At 42.2% G+C, this 17,842-nt stretch overlaps 1 protein-coding gene across 2 annotated transcripts in view; it reads left to right on the top strand.

The window, feature by feature from the left end:
* Positions 1–17,842, top strand: part of KATNAL2 (katanin catalytic subunit A1 like 2) — a 69,452-nt gene that overhangs the window by 17,215 nt on the left and 34,395 nt on the right. Inside the window, exons 1-5 of one of the 2 annotated variants that reach the window (XM_047698145.1) lie at positions 7,246–7,353; positions 9,353–9,423; positions 12,094–12,263; positions 13,823–13,865; positions 17,098–17,215. In XM_047698145.1, the coding sequence (XP_047554101.1) occupies positions 9,359–9,423; positions 12,094–12,263; positions 13,823–13,865; positions 17,098–17,215 (396 nt within the window). In that variant the 5' untranslated portion in view covers positions 7,246–7,353; positions 9,353–9,358. Of the gene's footprint in view, positions 1–7,245; positions 7,354–9,352; positions 9,424–12,093; positions 12,264–13,822; positions 13,866–17,097; positions 17,216–17,842 lie in introns of those variants that run through there. The other variant, XM_047698144.1, reaches the window with a different exon arrangement.

Below are 17,842 nucleotides of genomic sequence, written 5' to 3'. Positions count from 1 at the left end.
TCTCAGTGGTGCGCCCCAAAGAAATGAACTCCTGCGGGTGGTCCCTGGGCTGCTCCGCCCCTCTGCGATCCTGAGAATCAGCAGGAGCCCATCAGCAGTGACCATCCTCGTGCCCTGCGCCTGCTGTTGGCTATCTTAATTTTCACCTCAACCCAGCAACACGAGTAATATTCCCCCATTTTATGGATGAGGAAACTGAGGCTCAGGGAGATCGAATTAACTTGCATGGGGTCACATAGCAGAAAGAGATGAAGCCGGAATCTGAATCTAGGTAGCGCAGGGCTAGGGCGAGCCCTCACCTCTGAACAGGGGGAGGAGCTGAGGCCTAGAGACAGGATTAGTCTAAAGTCGGACAGTGTAGCCCTGTGAGGCCGGTAATAGTCCCTACCTAGGCTTGCCCGGAAATCAGTGTGACACAGGCATCAAACAAATTCTTCAATGAATGAACAGCCATTGGCTCGGACCATCTGAACGTCCACCGTGGGGCCTGAGCCAGATCAGCCTAAGGGCCCCGCCCCCAACCCAATTATCCTCGAAGGCCTTACCCTTCTTTTAGAAGGACTACATTTTATGACTATTATTACCATTAAAAATAATCACTTGGGGCACCTGGGTGGCTCAGTGGGTTAAACCTCTGCCTTTGGCTCAGGTCATGGTCTAAGGGTCCTGGGATCGAGCCTCACATCTGGCTCCCTGCTCGGCAGGGAGCCTGCTTCTTCCTCTCTCTCTGCCTGCCTCTCTGCCTACTTGTGATCTCTCTCTGTCAAATAAATGAATAAAATCTAAAAAAAAAAAATCACTTAATAGTCTTAAGATGACAGCATTGATCACAGCTCCTTAGATTAGCTCAGACCTGATTAGATCCTAGTTGGATCTCCAGGAATGCCAGACCTCTTGCTCCAATCAGGAAAGTTCCATGGTTGTTCTTCCTTTATTTTTTATATTTAAAATTTTTAATCTTTTGAACAGTTCTATAGGTATACAGTGTGAAGCATTATCAACTTTTCCCTCAATTCTTCCCAGTTGTCTTAATATTGTTTACATAATTTGTTTATATGGTAACTATATTCCCTCCCCCATTATTCTAGGTTTTAAAGCTCTCTCAAGTCTTAGAATTTATTAGATTTAAGAATTCTTGGCAGTTATTACTGTTTTTGATATTCTTAGTAGTATCAATTGATAGTTCCAATATCACGTGATTGCTTCCATAACCACAAGTCAAGTTTAAAGGGAACAAAGAGAATAAATAAAATAAAAACACCACATTCCCACTCCCAGATACACTAAGGTGTTAACCAAAGGTGAGTGTATGGATAGACACTCTTCCAGATCCTTTTCTATGGGTGTATATACAGATACATGTGCGCGCGCGCACACACACACACACACACACACACACACACACGTTTTATCAAAATGAAATCATATTGGGGCGCCTGGGTGGCTCAGTGGGTTAAGCCGCTGCCTTCGGCTCAGGTCATGATCCCAGGTCCTGGGTTCGAGCCCCACATCGGGCTTTCTGCTCAGCAGGGAGCCTGCTTCCTCCTCTCTCTCTGCCTGCCTCTCTGCTTACTTGTGATTTCTCTCTGTCAAATAAATAAATAAAATCTTTAAAAAAAAATGAAATCATATTAAATAGTGTTCTTTAGGCAGCTGGTTCTCTGACCTGGATCTCGCATTGTATCTGGTTGTTGTAGCCCTCACGTCTCTTTGAATCACCAGAGCTTCCCCCACCCCCTACCTTCTATGGTTATTTTATTTTTAACAACTCTGGCTTGTTCAAGTTCAAGAAACCAGGAGGATTGTTGTCTGGAACATCTCCCCTTCCAGATTTGTCTCACTGCTTCCTTGAGGTCTCACCTGCTGCTCTATCACTGGTGAATGAGAAGTTGGTTCTAAAGGCTTGATGAATTTCAGTTAAATCCTCTTATTTACCTTAGTGGTGACACTGAGAACCTCACCTTGCACACATCAGGGAACCGACAGCTCCTGTGACAGCTGTCTGATCTCCCTATCGCGCCGCTCTGTGATAAACAGAAAGTAGCCTGTGTCAGCATGGCTTTTGGAAAAAACACAAATATCGTAATTCCCTAACCTAGTGTAGTGTTGAATAACAGTGACGTGGTATGGGACGTCTCCCATTTCAGTAGACTTTATAGTTCTCTGAAATCCCAAATTCCATAATCAGTTCACACTCAGGATTAACACACAAATGCCTCCTCTCGTGGAACACTGTTTCTGAGCACAACTGATCAGTTCTGACTTTATACTAATACACTAAATGCCTTTCCTGGATCTGTAGACACTTTCTGGGTAGTTCCAGTGCTTTGTCAAGTTTACAGCATTTGAAACTTAGGAAGTTTCCTGGTAGAAACAGGAGGTAATCAGGAAACAAACAAAAAACAAATTAGAACCTATGGGTATATATTCAAGCTTTTAAGTGAATATTAGATGCAGGGACTGTAAAATAGAACTATACTAAAAACATTTGAAAGAAGAAATGTGTCCTTTTTAACTGTTTGTTTTTGAGATGGAAAGCTTAATGCAGAATTTGGATCTTATTACAGAAATTGAAACGAGCTCATGCAAATTAGTCTCCATTGCACCCGTAAAAAAGAAATTAAAAGCACTAATGTTGCATGCGGTGTATATACAGTAACATTTCCTAAATATCTTCTGGGTCTAAAACTAGGAATGATATTCAATGCTTCCTTTTCCTCAGGCTACAGTATCATAGGATTCAATTTTGAATCTGATAATGGAGGCATTTTTGTTGCACAATTGCCCACAAAGGAAATGAAGGAAGAAGAAAACAGCCAGATCATTGAAGCAGAGACAAATGAGACACTGCAGTTAGATGTTCACTTCTGGACCTCCTCTGGTAGACAGAAATTAATTGAGCATCTAATTGTGTCCATTTCAGGGGTATACCATCTTTCACAGTTTAAATTGACCATTTGTTGGTGGCCCATTCTTTCTTCTTTAATTCAGAAAACAACTTTCTGTGCTAATCTGAATGGCATGAGAATAAAGATGTTACAGATCTGGTAAACTTTACACTCTTAATTAACAAATTCATGAGACCACATTCTGTGTTTCAAGTAATAGCACATCTTAAATATTTAGCATTAGATATGTGAATAGTATTTTCTTATATCTTTTTGCTACTCTCACTTAATTCTGAATTCCCATCAAACTCATTTCCAAGAAAAAGTTGAAGTACTATTTCAAGGCCCGGAGCCCCCAAATACAAGCCATGTGCTTTTTTTTTTTTTTTTTTTTTTTTTTTTTTTTTTTTTTTTTTTGCCATGTGCTTAGAAAGCCCTTTTTGGAGCAGCTTCATCACCAAACAGAATTCTAAGTCACTGAACCAAAGGGTGTCCCTCAATCCCCATTGTCATACACATCAGGACTATTTGCCAAACTTGGTGATTCTAGTCAAAGACCCCTAGAAATACTCTTGACTAGAGCTGGGACAGCTACCATTTTCCAGGAATGCAATCAAAGCCCTGGACAAGCTCTCTGCTAGGTTATTTATATTCTCCGAAGAGTATGGCCAACATGGCCAAGATCAGCCCAGGCTCCAGAGGTACCTCCATCCCAAGAATGAGAGCTTTGCCTCCCTCTTCATCATGCTCTACTGTGAGTTCCCCAGGTCAGTGAGTCACTGTTCGGGTGGCACTCCAAGGATGCTAACAGGAATCTGAGGGAGATAATTCTGACAGATCCTCCAGCTCAAGTTTTATCGGGGTGGGTGTGAGACCCAAGGTGTAGCTATGGATGGTGGACGAGAAAACTCTTAGGTTTCTCAGCATCTGCGCATGTGCAGTGAGGTGAGGTGGGGTTTGGAGTCCCAGGGGGTGGGAAGTGTGGTGTGGAGGAGGTGACTTCAAGTGACTTTGTATGGATCTTTCCCTCCCAGTGAAAGAACATGGCCCTGCACCCCACACCTCCCAAGACTGGGGCAAAGGACCCGGATGTCAGAGTGGCTCTTTGTGAAGGTGCTGGATGTAATTCTTTGGCCCAGAAATTTTCTGATCTGGGAATAGTTGAACCCAAGTTGAGGTTATGTTTGCTTCTTACTTGTCAACATTAAATTTAAATAATTCAAAAGTATATGGATTGACCCCTAAGTTGCTGTACCCCCAGGCCTTCCTCTACCCACAGGTAATGATGTACCTGGGTTTTTAGTCTTTACTTTTTCTATGAGTGAAAGATTGTGACTGTGTATTTCTGTGACTTTTCACTTTACAGTAGGCCTTAGAATTAGGTAGATCTACATATGCTGGGGTAGAAAGATTTTCAAGACATATTATTAAGGGGGAGGGAAGCAAGATGCCTAACAGCATAAGCAAAATTATTCCATTTTTGTAAATTTTTAAAAAGTTGCGCATACGCATGTTGCTGTATTCGTAATTCCTTTCTGAACCATTACACAAGAAATTAAAAATAGTGGGTAGCATGGAGAAAGAATCTCCTCTTTTTAAACTGTTTGTACTATTTGAACTTTTTCCTTTGTTAAATTTAATTCAAGCCTGTATTTTAAACTTTCTTTCCCTGAGTAACACAATATTTGGGGTGGGCAGCGAGTGGGTAGAGAGAAGACGTAATGTCTTCAGAATCTTTCTTTGTCAGTGTGTAGAGACCCACCTCATTCTTCTTCTTCTTCTTTTCTTTTTTTTTAAGATTTTATTTATTTATTTGACAGACAGAGATCACAAGTAGACAGAGAGGCAGGCAGAGAGAGAGAGGAGGGGAAGCAGGCTCCCTGCTGAGCAGAGAGCCCGTTGTGGGGCTTGATGTGGGGCTCGATCCCGAGACCCTGGGGTCATGACCTGAGCTGAAGGCAGAGGCTTTAACCCACTGAGCCACCCAGGTGTCCCCACCCACCTCATTCTTTGCTTTCCACTGTGAGTTCCTGCTGTGACTTACTTAATCACTAATGGGCATTTATAGCTTATTTCTATTTTTTTGTGAATATGAATAATGCCGTACTAAATATCCTTGAACATTAATCATTGTGCATACATGGACTATTTCTATAATACAGTATAATTGATCTTCTATAGTGTAAATTGCTGGGAGTGGAATTGTTGGTCAACAAGTACGTGTATTTTTCATTTTGATAGATTTTGCCAATTGCTCTGTAAAAGGGTTGTCCTAGTTTACATTTCCACCAGTAACGGCTGAGTGCATGTTCTTTCGCTCCTTGCCAAGTCTGAGTATTATCTGGATAACATTATTAAGATTTCTGCATTTAAAGAAATTGGAGATTCTTACTGAAAGAAGCTTATTTTTGTCCAATGAACCGAGGAAGTATTAATGATGCTTAAGGTGGTTTCTTCAACTTTTATGTGTATAGCCAATAATGACAAAACCAAAAAAAAAAAAAAAAAAGGTCTACAGTAAAGGGAAATGAAAGCCTTCTGGATGGTTTTGCGTTTTCTTCTCTGCCCAGCATGTCTCACCTGGACTCACCTGGACTGAGCTCGCTCGCTACAGCTGGTCATCAGAGCACATAAAGGAGCGCCAGTGGCAGCCCAGCCCAGGATGGGACCAGGCTCTGCCGTCAGGCTGGTGAGCAGGCTCTCACAGTGGTGTGGGCGATAAGCAGCTCTTTCTCCCCACCATTTCCGTTTTGAAGTGCTCCAAAATGTTGCATGAAATAATTCCATTTTTTGGTCAGACCATTTGTTTTAGAGATCAGGGTAAAAAGTTTATTCAAATTATTCACCTTCATTTTAACCTTCTTTTCTCTACCTATCTCCATTTGTTTTTGGCATTTCAAAACAGACTTCTTTGAGATACAATTAGCATACCATGCAATTCACCCAAAGTATATTTACAGAGAGATACAAGAATGACCACAGTAACTCCAGAACATTTTCACTACCCCAAAAAGAAATTGTACCCCTTAACTGTTACCTATTTCCATTCCTCCATCTTCCTCTGCTTCCCCATCCCTTTTCTTATTTTTTCTTTATTTTTTAGTGAGATCCATGCCCAGTGTGAAGCTCGAACTCATGACCCTGGGATCAAGAGTCTCACATCCCACCCACTGAAGCAGCCAGATGCCCCGCTCCCATTCCCTTTTAAAAACATCTCTCCTGGAGTTCCTGGTTGGCTCAGTCAGTTAAGCATCTGCTTTCCGCTCAGATCATGATCCCTGGGTCCTGGGATGGAGTCCTGACTGCCACTTCCCCTGCTTGTGCTCTCTTGATATGATTTGGGGTTGTTTCTGTAAAAAAGAAACAACCCAAAACAACAAACATCTCTCTCTCTCTTTTCCTGTTCCCCTAATAAGTTTTCGGGCTCTACCCAGACTCTCATCTTCGGGACATTCAGAGCTATCAGCCAAACACAGTGCATCATGTGCAGTCCTGGGGAGCACAAGCAAAATGCTCCTTAGCTAATCTTAGCATCCTACTCATAAGAGAACAGGTGCATCTGTGCCTGTTTAGATTAGGAAGAAGCGCATGCCTCCAGTGTGAAGGATGGCCTCTGAAATACATGAACAAAGCAACTAACAGCTGTGGAGCAGCCACTGATCACTGACCCTACTATGGTCACAGCACCCCACAGTTTGCAAAACACTGTCCGGTTGGAAATGGCACTAGTCAGTGTCTGGTAAAGTCCCTCCGAGAATGGACATGGCTCTCATGGCTCTTGTAAGAGACACCATTCATGTGTTACTATGTGGGGTCAGCTAAGAAAGACTGTCTGGTAGCCATGACTGTTTGATTTTAGCAAATCTGGCAGATGGATTTTGGCAAGTTAAAATAGCAGCTTTTCTGTAGTCTGTGGTTAATGTGAAGGGGTGAGGTGGGGATGGTCGAGGAGGGGATGAGAGCAGGGGAGGAAGTGATGGGGAGAAGAGCGCTGGGTTCTAATCTCAACTCCACAGGCTTTTGAGCATATCTCTTAATTTATCTGGATCTTGGGTTCCTGAGACTCAGTGATCACCCAGTACCTTCTAGACTCTTCAAATTCTGAATCAAAACTCCCAAGTGTGAACTTGAGAATTTGTATATTTAGAAATATAGCCTATCACTTTTACTATTGCTTATTTAACAGGTGGTTATATTTTTATTTTGCAAACTTGATTTGGACTGAATTTTGCGATAACTGTCATCTTTATTATGCAAATAATAATTTGGAACTGACCTGTATTTCATGAAGTACTTCCCCTCCTAATACACTAGATGGCGCTAGAGGCAAGGCGAATCAGATTCCCCCTCAAAAAGGCGGGGGTTGGGGGGTGGTTTTGACCAGCAAAGTCAAAGTTATTATATATGGTAGATTCAAAAGGCTTCAGTCTTTATCAAGAATCGTTGTGTCAACATCTTCAGAAAGGTGAGCGAATACTGCCAGTGATAAACATCTTAATATCAGGATAGTGTAAGATTTTTTTGTAGAAGCTTTCATACTGTTAGTGTGACCAACTCTTAAGATATCTTAGATTGGGGCCCAATCTAAAATATACGTGTTGCTAAAGCAACAGAAGTGCCACAGAACAATGAGCAACCCTAAGCTTTATTCCCTGTCACGAATTCTGAGACAATTCTATTGCACTGAAGGGAAGTCTTGGGGGGATAAAAGGGAATGTAAATGACACATTTTCAGATGTATTTGATGGTGAGGAAAGTGATGAGGGGCCTTTAGAGGTGTGTTGGTGTTTGAAAATTAGCAATAGGTATACAGAAGAGTAACCAAGCTTAAAAAAAAAAAAAAGAGGCAATTATTCATTCTAAGAAAAACAATGTACAGAAAGGAAAAGTACTTTCTGACTTGGCTGTGAACACTGTTTACATGGTTCTAATAATAGAATCCTGGAATACTGATATCAGTGGCAGGGTAGGGGGAGAAGTTGGATGACTGCTTAGTAACGGGGTGTGACTAGTTAATGCCTAACATTCATGTATCATGGAACACTGACCTATTTAGAAACACGGAAATAAATATCAGCAGAAACAACTAAAGTAGTTAAGGTTGTTGCCTCTAGGGAGGGGATCGGAGGTGGGGTAGTGGAGTGGGGCAGAGACTATCGGTTTTCCTTAAAAATGCATAGTGCTATTATTCAGCCTTGAAAAGAAGAAAAAAATTGGACACACATGACACCGTGGATGAACCTTGATGACATTTGCTGAGTGAAATAAGTGAGACACCAAAAAACAAACACTGTAGGAGTCCACTTCCGTGAGGGACCTAGTATAGGCCAGTTCACAGGAGGGAAAGGAAAGTGGTGGTCAGTGGGGTTAAGGGGATGGGGGGAGGGGTGGAGGGCATCATTGTTTAATGAATACAGAGTTTCAGTTGGGAGAGATCAAAAAGCTCCCAAGACAGATGGTGGTGATGGTTGCACAACAAGGTAAACGAGCTTAATGCCACTAAATTGTATGAATAAATGGCTGAAATGGAACGTTGTATGTTAGGTATGTTTCTGCACAGTAAAAAAGCAAAGTAAGAAGAAAAATGATTTATAGTACTGCTTGAATTTTAAACAGCCATATGTACATTTTAATTTCATCACATTAATTTTTAGAAAGCTTTGGATGCATATCTGAAAAGTTTTTGTATGCGTTGTGAGCATGAGTGTTTGCACATAGATTTTAATGATACGATTTGGGCCACTCGGGCCTTTTTTGTTTTTATCCAGCTCTTACCTGTATTCTCCTTAGCTAAAAATGTTAGATAAGCTATTCTCAAGTCAGGGAGGTATTGCTGAAAGTAGGTATTTTATGAATACATTTCAGGGGAATTTGAGATGCCCGGTAACTAAATGGAACACATGAACCCTAAAAAAATGTGCAGATGCATTTATGCAGGAATTTCCCTTTTCTGACCTCTGCTACTCTTAGTGGATATTCTGGGCATTTTGCTGTGTGGCCACCTGATGAATGGCTTACTGGAATTTGTCCCCACATTTGTGCTGGGACTGGGTGGGACTCTGAGGGAAGTGAAATTGTATCAGGTATGTCAGAGCTGATTTCTAGGTCATGAGCTTCTTTTTACCATCACTCTCCTTAACCTGGCCCAAATAGGAGTGTATATATTTGCTTCTTTGCAGTTAGGAGCAATAAAATGCCAATTAGCTTGGCTGTAAGAAGTTGACTAGTAAAGTACAATTCTAATTTAAATCATCATATCTTCAGTTTGCAAATGAGAAGGCAGCTCTAAGAAGAAGACAATGGAAAATAACTTTATATATCCTTAGAGACATCAAACTGCCTTCCAGGCTTTAAGTCATGCTTCTTGGTTTTGACAGGTTACATTTACCTTCAGCGGTTTATTGCTCTAAAAACAGTGTTCTATCTCATTGTCATCCCATCTAAATTTTCCTTTTTGTTCACAGTGTGAGATGAGGACAGAAGCTCGGCGAAAAAATCTCCTTATTTTGATTTTGCATTACTTAACACAAGAAGGGTATGTTACATTACAAATGTTTACAGAGATGAATCCTCTTTCCCTGACCCCCACTTTTCCAGATACATGCTTAACAAAATAGTTCATAGAATTTATTTTTTAGAATAGTTTTCTATTTATAGAAAAACTGAGCAGAAAGTATTAGAGAGTTCTCACCTACTGGGAATCCCCCAAGCCAGTCTCCCCTATTATTAACCTCTTATATTGGCATGGTACATTTGTCACAACTGGAGAACCAATCTTGATACATTAATGTTAGCTGATGTCCATAGTTTCCATCAGGGTTTACTCTTGGGCTGTATAATTCCGTGAGCTTTGACAAATGCATAATGTCATAGATCTGGCATTGCAGTATCATATCCAATAGCTTTGCCCTAAAAATCCCTTGTGCTCTGCCTATCGATGCCCTCATGTTCAGCAACACAGACACAGACACAGACTTTTATTGCCTCATTTACATAGATATTATTCCCATTACGCATTTGAAAACTTTAACAAAGCTACCCTGTTCCTGAAATACCTTCCCTTTCCCCTTCAGGTTTCAGCCCTATCAAATAAGATTCCCCGGGGTCCCACTGCTGGGTATCTACACAGAGATAATGCTCTTAGTCCTCAATTCTCCTTCCCTAAAAATAAAGGTATCGCATTTACCTGATGACCTGTGCTTGGCTCTCTTTTCTGGGTAATGCCATTTGTTGACTGGTAGGAGAGGAGATGGAAAAGCGTTTGAGTTTGGCCACCTACCTGATTCAGAAACGTGCAAGCCCTTGCCATGAAGGCTGAAGGTGTTCCGGGTTTTGTGAGGAAGAGAGCTCATCCACTATTTACTTTTGAGTTTTCTTTCTTTCCAAGCCTCTGCCAGGAAGAAAACATTTGGGTTTCGGGCTTAGGGCTTGAACTTTCAAGTTAAGGCAGCAGTTCTCAACTGGGGTAATTTTGCCCCTTGGGGGACATTTGGCAGTGTCAGGAGACGTTTTTTTGACTGCCACAATGGCACCTAGAGGGAGAGAGCAGGGATGCTGCTAAACGTCCTTCCATGCACGTGACAGCAACCCACAACAGGGTTATCCAGCCCCAGATGTCAACCCCGCTAAGGCGCTGTATCAGGAAGAACTGTGAAAACAAAGACAAAGAAAAGTCAGCGTAGTTTATCCCTTCTGTTACAGCGTTTACTGTTATTCACAAAACACGCATTTCCCCTTTCTGCCACAAGATGGCCCCTTGCATCTCACATTAATGAAAATTCAACTAGAGTTGATCATTGTCCTGAGAATCCCCTGGTTAAGGTACTTATGAGTGAATTCTCAAGATGAAAAGTAAACTTTCAGAAAAGTAGACCTGCCCTTAACAAAATATTCAGAATTTATCTTCACAAAGAGGATAGATTATAGTGGATTGAAATAAACAATCAGAAAAAGCTTTGTAGAGAAGGTGATGCGAGCTGGTCTTGAAAGATGTCTGGAGTATAGAATATGTATGGAGCATGGATAGAGAGACATGATGGACAAGGATGTTCTAGCAGGTGCAGAGAGAAATAAAAGAAAGAAAGAAAGGGCATGAGCTAAGTGGAACAATTAGGTGGACAGAAATACCAGAGGTTGACTATCAATTGACACTTACAATGTCTTTAAAATTAGCAGGGTCACCGGAAATAATCATGACCACCTCGTTTAAGAAAGTTCAGGCTTCCAACTGACCTGAATCTGGGGCAGGGAAGAGAGCATAATAAACAACGTTTTCTCCTACTTTCCCAGACTGGAATCAAACAGCAAGAACTCTGTCCTGCAGCAGGAATTCTTAATCTGAGGTCCTTGGATGAAACTGTATGTTAACTTGTGCATATCTGCACACTTTTCAGGAGAGAGTTGTTGGTTTCAATAAGAAGCCAAGAGCTAAGATTCAGACCTGGAGAGTCTTTCCACTTTCAGAGTGAGACAAAGCATTTGCTTTTATTGCTAAGACCACTGAAGTTGGACCGCCCTACAACTGAACAGGTTAAAAATGACAGTGAAGAACGCCTGGTGAAGATGGTCCTTACATCCCCAGTCAGCTGCTAGTGTCATGTGCGAGTGAAGAAAACACTCCCAGGAATAATACATCCAAGCTGATGATGTCTTCTTATGCTAAATTTCCCTCAATGATATTGATCAACATAGTTTCAGAATTTCCTTCAAAACTCAAAACCTACCCTTTTCAATTGCTTCAAAATCATGGCAGATCTTGCCTCTTGAGGTTGAATTTGGGTTTATCAATTGCCCGATGTTATCTAAAAGGAGTGCTGGTGAATAAAGAGGTAATAGAGTTGGGCAAATACCCACTTTAGGCTAAAAATGAGTTAAGGTAAAGCATAAAACATTTTCTTAGTTGATTTCCTTATTTGACTTTTATGCATTTCCAAAAACATTTTGAACAATGATGACATCATTAGAGTAAGTATGTAACTTCCCGAGGCAACTGCTTTAAAAAACACTACGTGCATATCCTTACTGTATGTGGGGCTTCTTACTCTATAGGTGAACATCACGTATCCTATTGTCATCTAATGTACTATTTAACCTAAGCTTACTGTTTGTATTGAACATGTTTAGATTTGTCGTGCCTGTTTGCCTTTATTCATTTCACCCAGAGTTAATTCTTTTGTTTTGCTTTTTTCTTCTGTGAAATGCCCAGATACATCGATGCAGCCAATGCTTTGGAGCAAGAAACTAAACTGGGGTTACGACGCTTTGAAGTTTGCGACAACGTTGACCTTGAAACTATTTTGATGGAATATGAGAGCTACTATTTTGTAAAATTTCAGAAATATCCCAAAATTGTCAAAAAGGCATCATCAGACACAGGTACATGGCTATTTTCTAGAAATAAGGTTTTCTCTCATCTTTAAGATTGGTGTTTCTTCCTCATTGTATCCCCAGATGGATGCTACTGCCACCCTGCACCGAAAGAATAGACCAGGAAGACCATGCCGGGAGTAGCCTCTAGTAGATCCTATACAGATAACGTCAGTGTGATTGTCTGGGCTGTGACGTCCCTATAGCCATGCTGCTATTTGTTCAAGGAATGTATATTTTAGGACAAGGAGAGCACAACCCCAGTATATCACATGTACTTTTTAGAAGACCAACACTACTTTCATTTCTTTAGAGATGAAAAGAGCTGTTGGAAGAGGATAAATGACAGAAGACCTTTTTGTTGTTATTGTTAGGAAGACCTATTATCTATCTTGAAAATAACATGAAAATGAGTATTGGTGAACCTAATAGCTCATGTATAGATAATGAAATGCTTTTGAAAGCCATCAATCCAGATAATGATCAATAGAATGTAAAGACCCAGTATAGGTTAGCAGTCAAGGAGGATGGCTGGAGGGAAGATGTAAAGTGAGGGCCCTATGTTCTGTAGTAACATTGACTTAGAAGTCTGTAAGTGGGGGAAGTAATTATAAACCAAGGGAGATCATTGTCCTGTTTACGAGGCACTTGTTAAGCCACAGACTTTAACATTTCATGTGGGGACCAGGAAACTGAGAGGAATGTCAATTAAAAATAGCCGGGGGCGATTCTCCTAGCTGGAGGGGATATTTTATGTGAGTTCCTTTCCAGTGCCACGTCCAGAGCTCCCAAGTCCTTGGCTGGGTGTTGGATCTGGGTTTTGGCAGAGAAAACACTGATGCCTAACCACTGAGCAACCAAGACTATCACTGTCACAATCTACTCTCTAGATTTCTGTTCTTTTTTTATTTTTTTATTTTTTTAATGTTTTATTTATTTATTTGACAGATAGAGATCGCAGGTAGGCAGAGAGGCAGGCAGAGAGAGAGGAGGAAGCAGGCTCCCTGCTGAGCAGAGAGCCCGATGCGGGGCTTGATCCCAGGACCCTGAGATCATGACCTGAGCCGAAGGCAGAGGCTTTAACCCACTGAGCCACCAAGGCGCCCTTAGATTTCTATTCTGATCTAACTTGGAACCATAGTCTCCTGGGATACTGGGCACAGTGTGTTTATTTTAAGATAAATTGGCAGAGTACAACTAATAAGTCTCCATGAATTGCCCTGGTGTCCCACAGACCACAGCAAAATGGTGTCAAGTTCATGAAAACTTGAAATGATTATTGTCACCTGGCCCACACTGAGGTCGCCACCAGGTTCATGGTTTCCAACATGTTTCATATCTGAGGGCTTTGGGGTCCTCCTCTGTGTGGAAATTCTTGGCAAACATGGGCTTCTTTCTCTTTGCTGGTAGTTTCACTTCTTTCTACGTGAGAATAGCTTTGACCTCCCAGATTCTACAAGGCTGTAACACAAATTTTAAGAACAATGTGAGAGGACAAACATTACTGACAAATCACTTTCTCTTAAAAATTAACTTTCCTTTTTCTCCCAATATTTGTTTTGACACAGTGGAAAATAATTTACCACAAAGAAGTGGAGGGAAGACCAGAAGGTAAAATGAATGGTAATTCGTCTTGGCCAACCCAACTCTAGGAGTTTGTGGGATCCCTTTCCAGAAGATTCTCCAGCTCAGCTCCATGTCTGTCTACCAGCAATTGCAGACTATGGTCATGTGACCTTGGTGGGCCCAGCCATGGGTTCTCCTCACGTTACAGGTGTCCAGGATATGGGTCACTGTCTGTTGGTTCTCCTGGTTTTATCACAGTTAACTGAGTTCATTGGTGCTCTTTCCAGGCTCTGTGCTATGGGGAGTACAGACCTCAGAGATGAAAAGATCCAGGTTCAATTCCTGGCTCTGCTACTCACCAGCTTGGAGCAAGTTTCTGACCCAAAGTGAGGTCCCCACATGTAGAGGGCCCCATGCATGCTTCATGATAATACTCTCAGTAATGTTCTGCCTGAGGCTATCTTTGCTTTGTGCTCTTCTTTGGGAACGGTTTTATTGTTTTGATCAAAGTGTTATCCTTTTATTTATAGTTTCCATAAAGCTAGTCAGACTCTGACAATGAAAGATAACTACTTTTTTAAGATTTTATTTATTTGACAAACAGAGAATGAGCACAAGCAGGGGGAGCAGCAGACAGAGGGAGGGGGGAAGCAGGCTCCCGCTGAGCAGGAAGGCTGATGCGTGGCTCCATCCCAGGACCCTAGGATCATGACCTGAGCCAAAGGCAGAGGCTTAACTGACTGAGCCACCCAGCGCCCCCGATAATTACTTTTGAACAGAAATGGTGAGGAGCATTTTAAGGGGCCAGCTTTGGCATGCATTTGGATTCTGATTATTTTCCAGCCAGCCGCTCATGCCTGGAACTTCCCCAGCATTCCCTATGTGGCAGAACATTCCATGAGCAAGTGTCTTCTGAGCACTTTGCTTCTCTTTAGGGATGGAGCTTGACAGCTTAGGTGTCTTCAGCTCCTCTCTGAGTAAGTGTTTGTACACGGCAACCATAGAGGTCAGCCGGCAAATGGCTGGAGTCAGGAAGGATAATTAGGAAAGTAATGAATGCTGTTTATAATTTTATAATTGAAGACAGCTATTGCAATGAGAGGTTGTGTCATGAGACTGGCCATTAACAAATGAAAGTACCTTTTCCTAATTTGCGCATCTCACACCAGAGAGCAAGCTCCCAGTGTACCGATTTGCCCATGACCCAGGGGAGGTATGGTTATTTCATGGGATGGGCAACAGAATTAGGATGCCAAAAAAATCTTGACAATTTGGAAGATGGGCCCAAAATAACAAGATGAAATTTAACGAAATAAGGTATAAGCTCTAACCAAAGATTAAGACAAATAACTCCTTCATTACAAAATCAGAGACCTAGAAATTGGAATTAATAACAGACGTGGTGTGAGTCAGCAGAGTGATGTGATTGCCCGTGTGATCTCGGCCTCAGTGGAAATGCAGTGTCCACAGAGTGGGAGGTGACTCTGTTCTGGTCAGAAGACAGTGGACAAAGGGAAAGTGACCAGGATGAGGATGACTCTAGGAGCTAGGGTTAGTCTTAAAAACGATTGGAGCAGCTGGTGATGTTTAGCTTGAAGAATGGAAGACTTAGGGAGGAGGTACCCCTAGAACAACACGGTACCAGTCTTCACTCTCTAAAGAGGATTGAGCCTTCTTTGTAGAATTCCACAGGGCACACCTGGGAATGGCAAATAAAGTTACAGTAGGGTGAGTCTGGTTTCATATTAGGAAGAATTCTACAATCGTTAGAGCTGACAGGAAAGGAATCACGCTGCTCTGCACATTAAGCACTTGTCTTTGATTGTGTTAAAGCAAATCTGTGAATCAGTTGCCTCTAAAGGGAAATCAGAGTGGGGAATCAGACTCCCAGTTCCCTGCCAGCCCTGCAATGACGTTAGGCAAGTTTCAGTGTGTGTGTGTGTATGTATATATATATATATATATATATATATATATATATATGACCTCACTTCATTTAAATCAATGCTATTAATAAGGGTTTACACTTATAAAATGTTTGGTATTCATTTCCTAGATAATTTCATTTTTGTGCCAGCAAAAGGCCCGAGGGACAGGCATTTTTATTCCTAATTTACAGATGAAAAACAAATGCCGTACACCTCTTACGACGCTCACCCCTGTGGGTGAACCCTGGGGTCATCGCGTATGGACACTGGGGGTATCATTGGCATGGGCGGTCTTGCTGGCCAAACACCTGTTTACATTAGACACAAACAACTTTTTCTTTCTCGCAAAGACATGGAGAAATAGCTGCTCTCTGAGACCCCTTAGTACATGGGAGACACGCTTCCAGTGAAACTCCTGCAAACACATCTCACGTCTAAGGACAGAGGAACTGAGAAAACTAAACAACTTCTGCTATGGGGTTCATGCGGTGCCCTCCACGCATCCTGCCTCTCTCTGATTCCATCTCCTCTCCAACAATATTCCAGTACTGAATTTTAGGTCTCATGGTGAGGACCTCGTGTACAAATTTATTTTACTTTTGCATTGATGTAGGTAAAACATATAACATATATGCTATGCAACACATATATACACAGACATGCTGTCAAACCCATATATACTCTTGTAAGTGCCACACCTCAGCACCCCCCGCCTCCTAATAGGCTCCCTTTCCAGCCAATACTCCCCATCTCCACCAGAGGCAGCCACTCTCTGAATTTCCAGCCCCGTTGATTTGTTTTGCTTTAAGTGAACAATATTTGGTGAACATTTGTTTTGCAAATATGAAGATCCGTAACAAAAGAGATGAGATAAGGTCTGCTTCCCTTCCACAAATCCCCTCTAGGTACACCCGGCACACCAGATCAAAACCACTGGCAAATCCCTAGGCTTTCTCTTATCTCCCCACAACCTGCCCCTTGGTCTGCTACTGTTCTTTAAGGAAAGTGGGAATGTTGGAGAAATGCTTGCAAAGCCATGTGTTCTTGAAATACAGAGCTATGTGCAGAAGGGCTGGAGTTGGGTGGCATGTGGGGAAAGGAAGAGGAGGTCAGGGGTCTCTGGGAGGAGGTGGACACTCTAGCCTGGTCTTGGAGGACCCCAAGGGGTAGACTGGAGCAAGCCAGAGCCAGGATGGATGGGGTGGGAGGACAGGGCAGATGGAGGCCCCAACTGGGGTACATATGCCGAATGCTTTTTTTTTTTTTTTAAGGTGCTACACAAGTTGTTTAGTTACCTAAAATTAAGTGGTTAAGATAATTTCCTCCAAGGTCTTTGTTCCCTCCCCTAGAGTGATGAGCGACAGCTGTCAAAATCTTCCCAAGATCAGTCAGCAGAGGCCACGGTCCAGAACCACAGCGGGGAAATCGGGGGATGCCAAATCCCTCCATAAGGAGCATCCTAAACAGGTCTGGACAGCTTTGCTTGGTGTTGGTAAAATTGCAGGTGGCTGAGAAATTGCTCCAAGAAAAAAAGTCACGTTTATTTATTCAAGGATGTATATTTTTAAAATGCTGTGTGATTGTGTTAAATTGTAGATTTTCTTCTGGATTAAAACCACAGGCAAATCTCTAGTCTTCCTAATGCCTTCTAATTTGAGTGGGAGGTCTCCTTCCTCCCCTTAGCCTTACCCCCCTGGTCAGAGTCCTGGATGACAGGCTTTGAGGGGTGAGCCCTGGACCCAGAAAGAGCAGGGGGCCTGGTTGCTACAATGCTCAATCATCCCATTTGAGGTAACTGTAGGTGACAAGTCTTCCTGTCCCAAAGCACATCCAGGATGAGGCCAAAGATTAGTCAGGAATGGCTCCTCCATTCCATGGGCTTCTCCAAAGTACACATGGTCGTCCCCACACTGGACGATCTCAGGAACAGGGTGGGGAACAAAAGGCAAGAGCCCAGCAGGTGGGTGAGATCAATGGCTCCTGACTCAGGGGATCCACACCTAGAAGCTCTTGGGTTCAGACAAACATACCAGGTTTCAGAGGAAAGAAAACCTAGTGAAATTGTGAAAAGGAATGGCAAGAATGGCTGTGAGA

The sequence above is a fragment of the Lutra lutra genome, chromosome 12, assembly GCF_902655055.1.
Source record: "Lutra lutra chromosome 12, mLutLut1.2, whole genome shotgun sequence".
NCBI lineage: Eukaryota > Metazoa > Chordata > Mammalia > Carnivora > Mustelidae > Lutra > Lutra lutra.
Note: the sequence above shows the minus strand (reverse complement) of the source record. Positions and strands in the feature narration are given on the sequence as shown.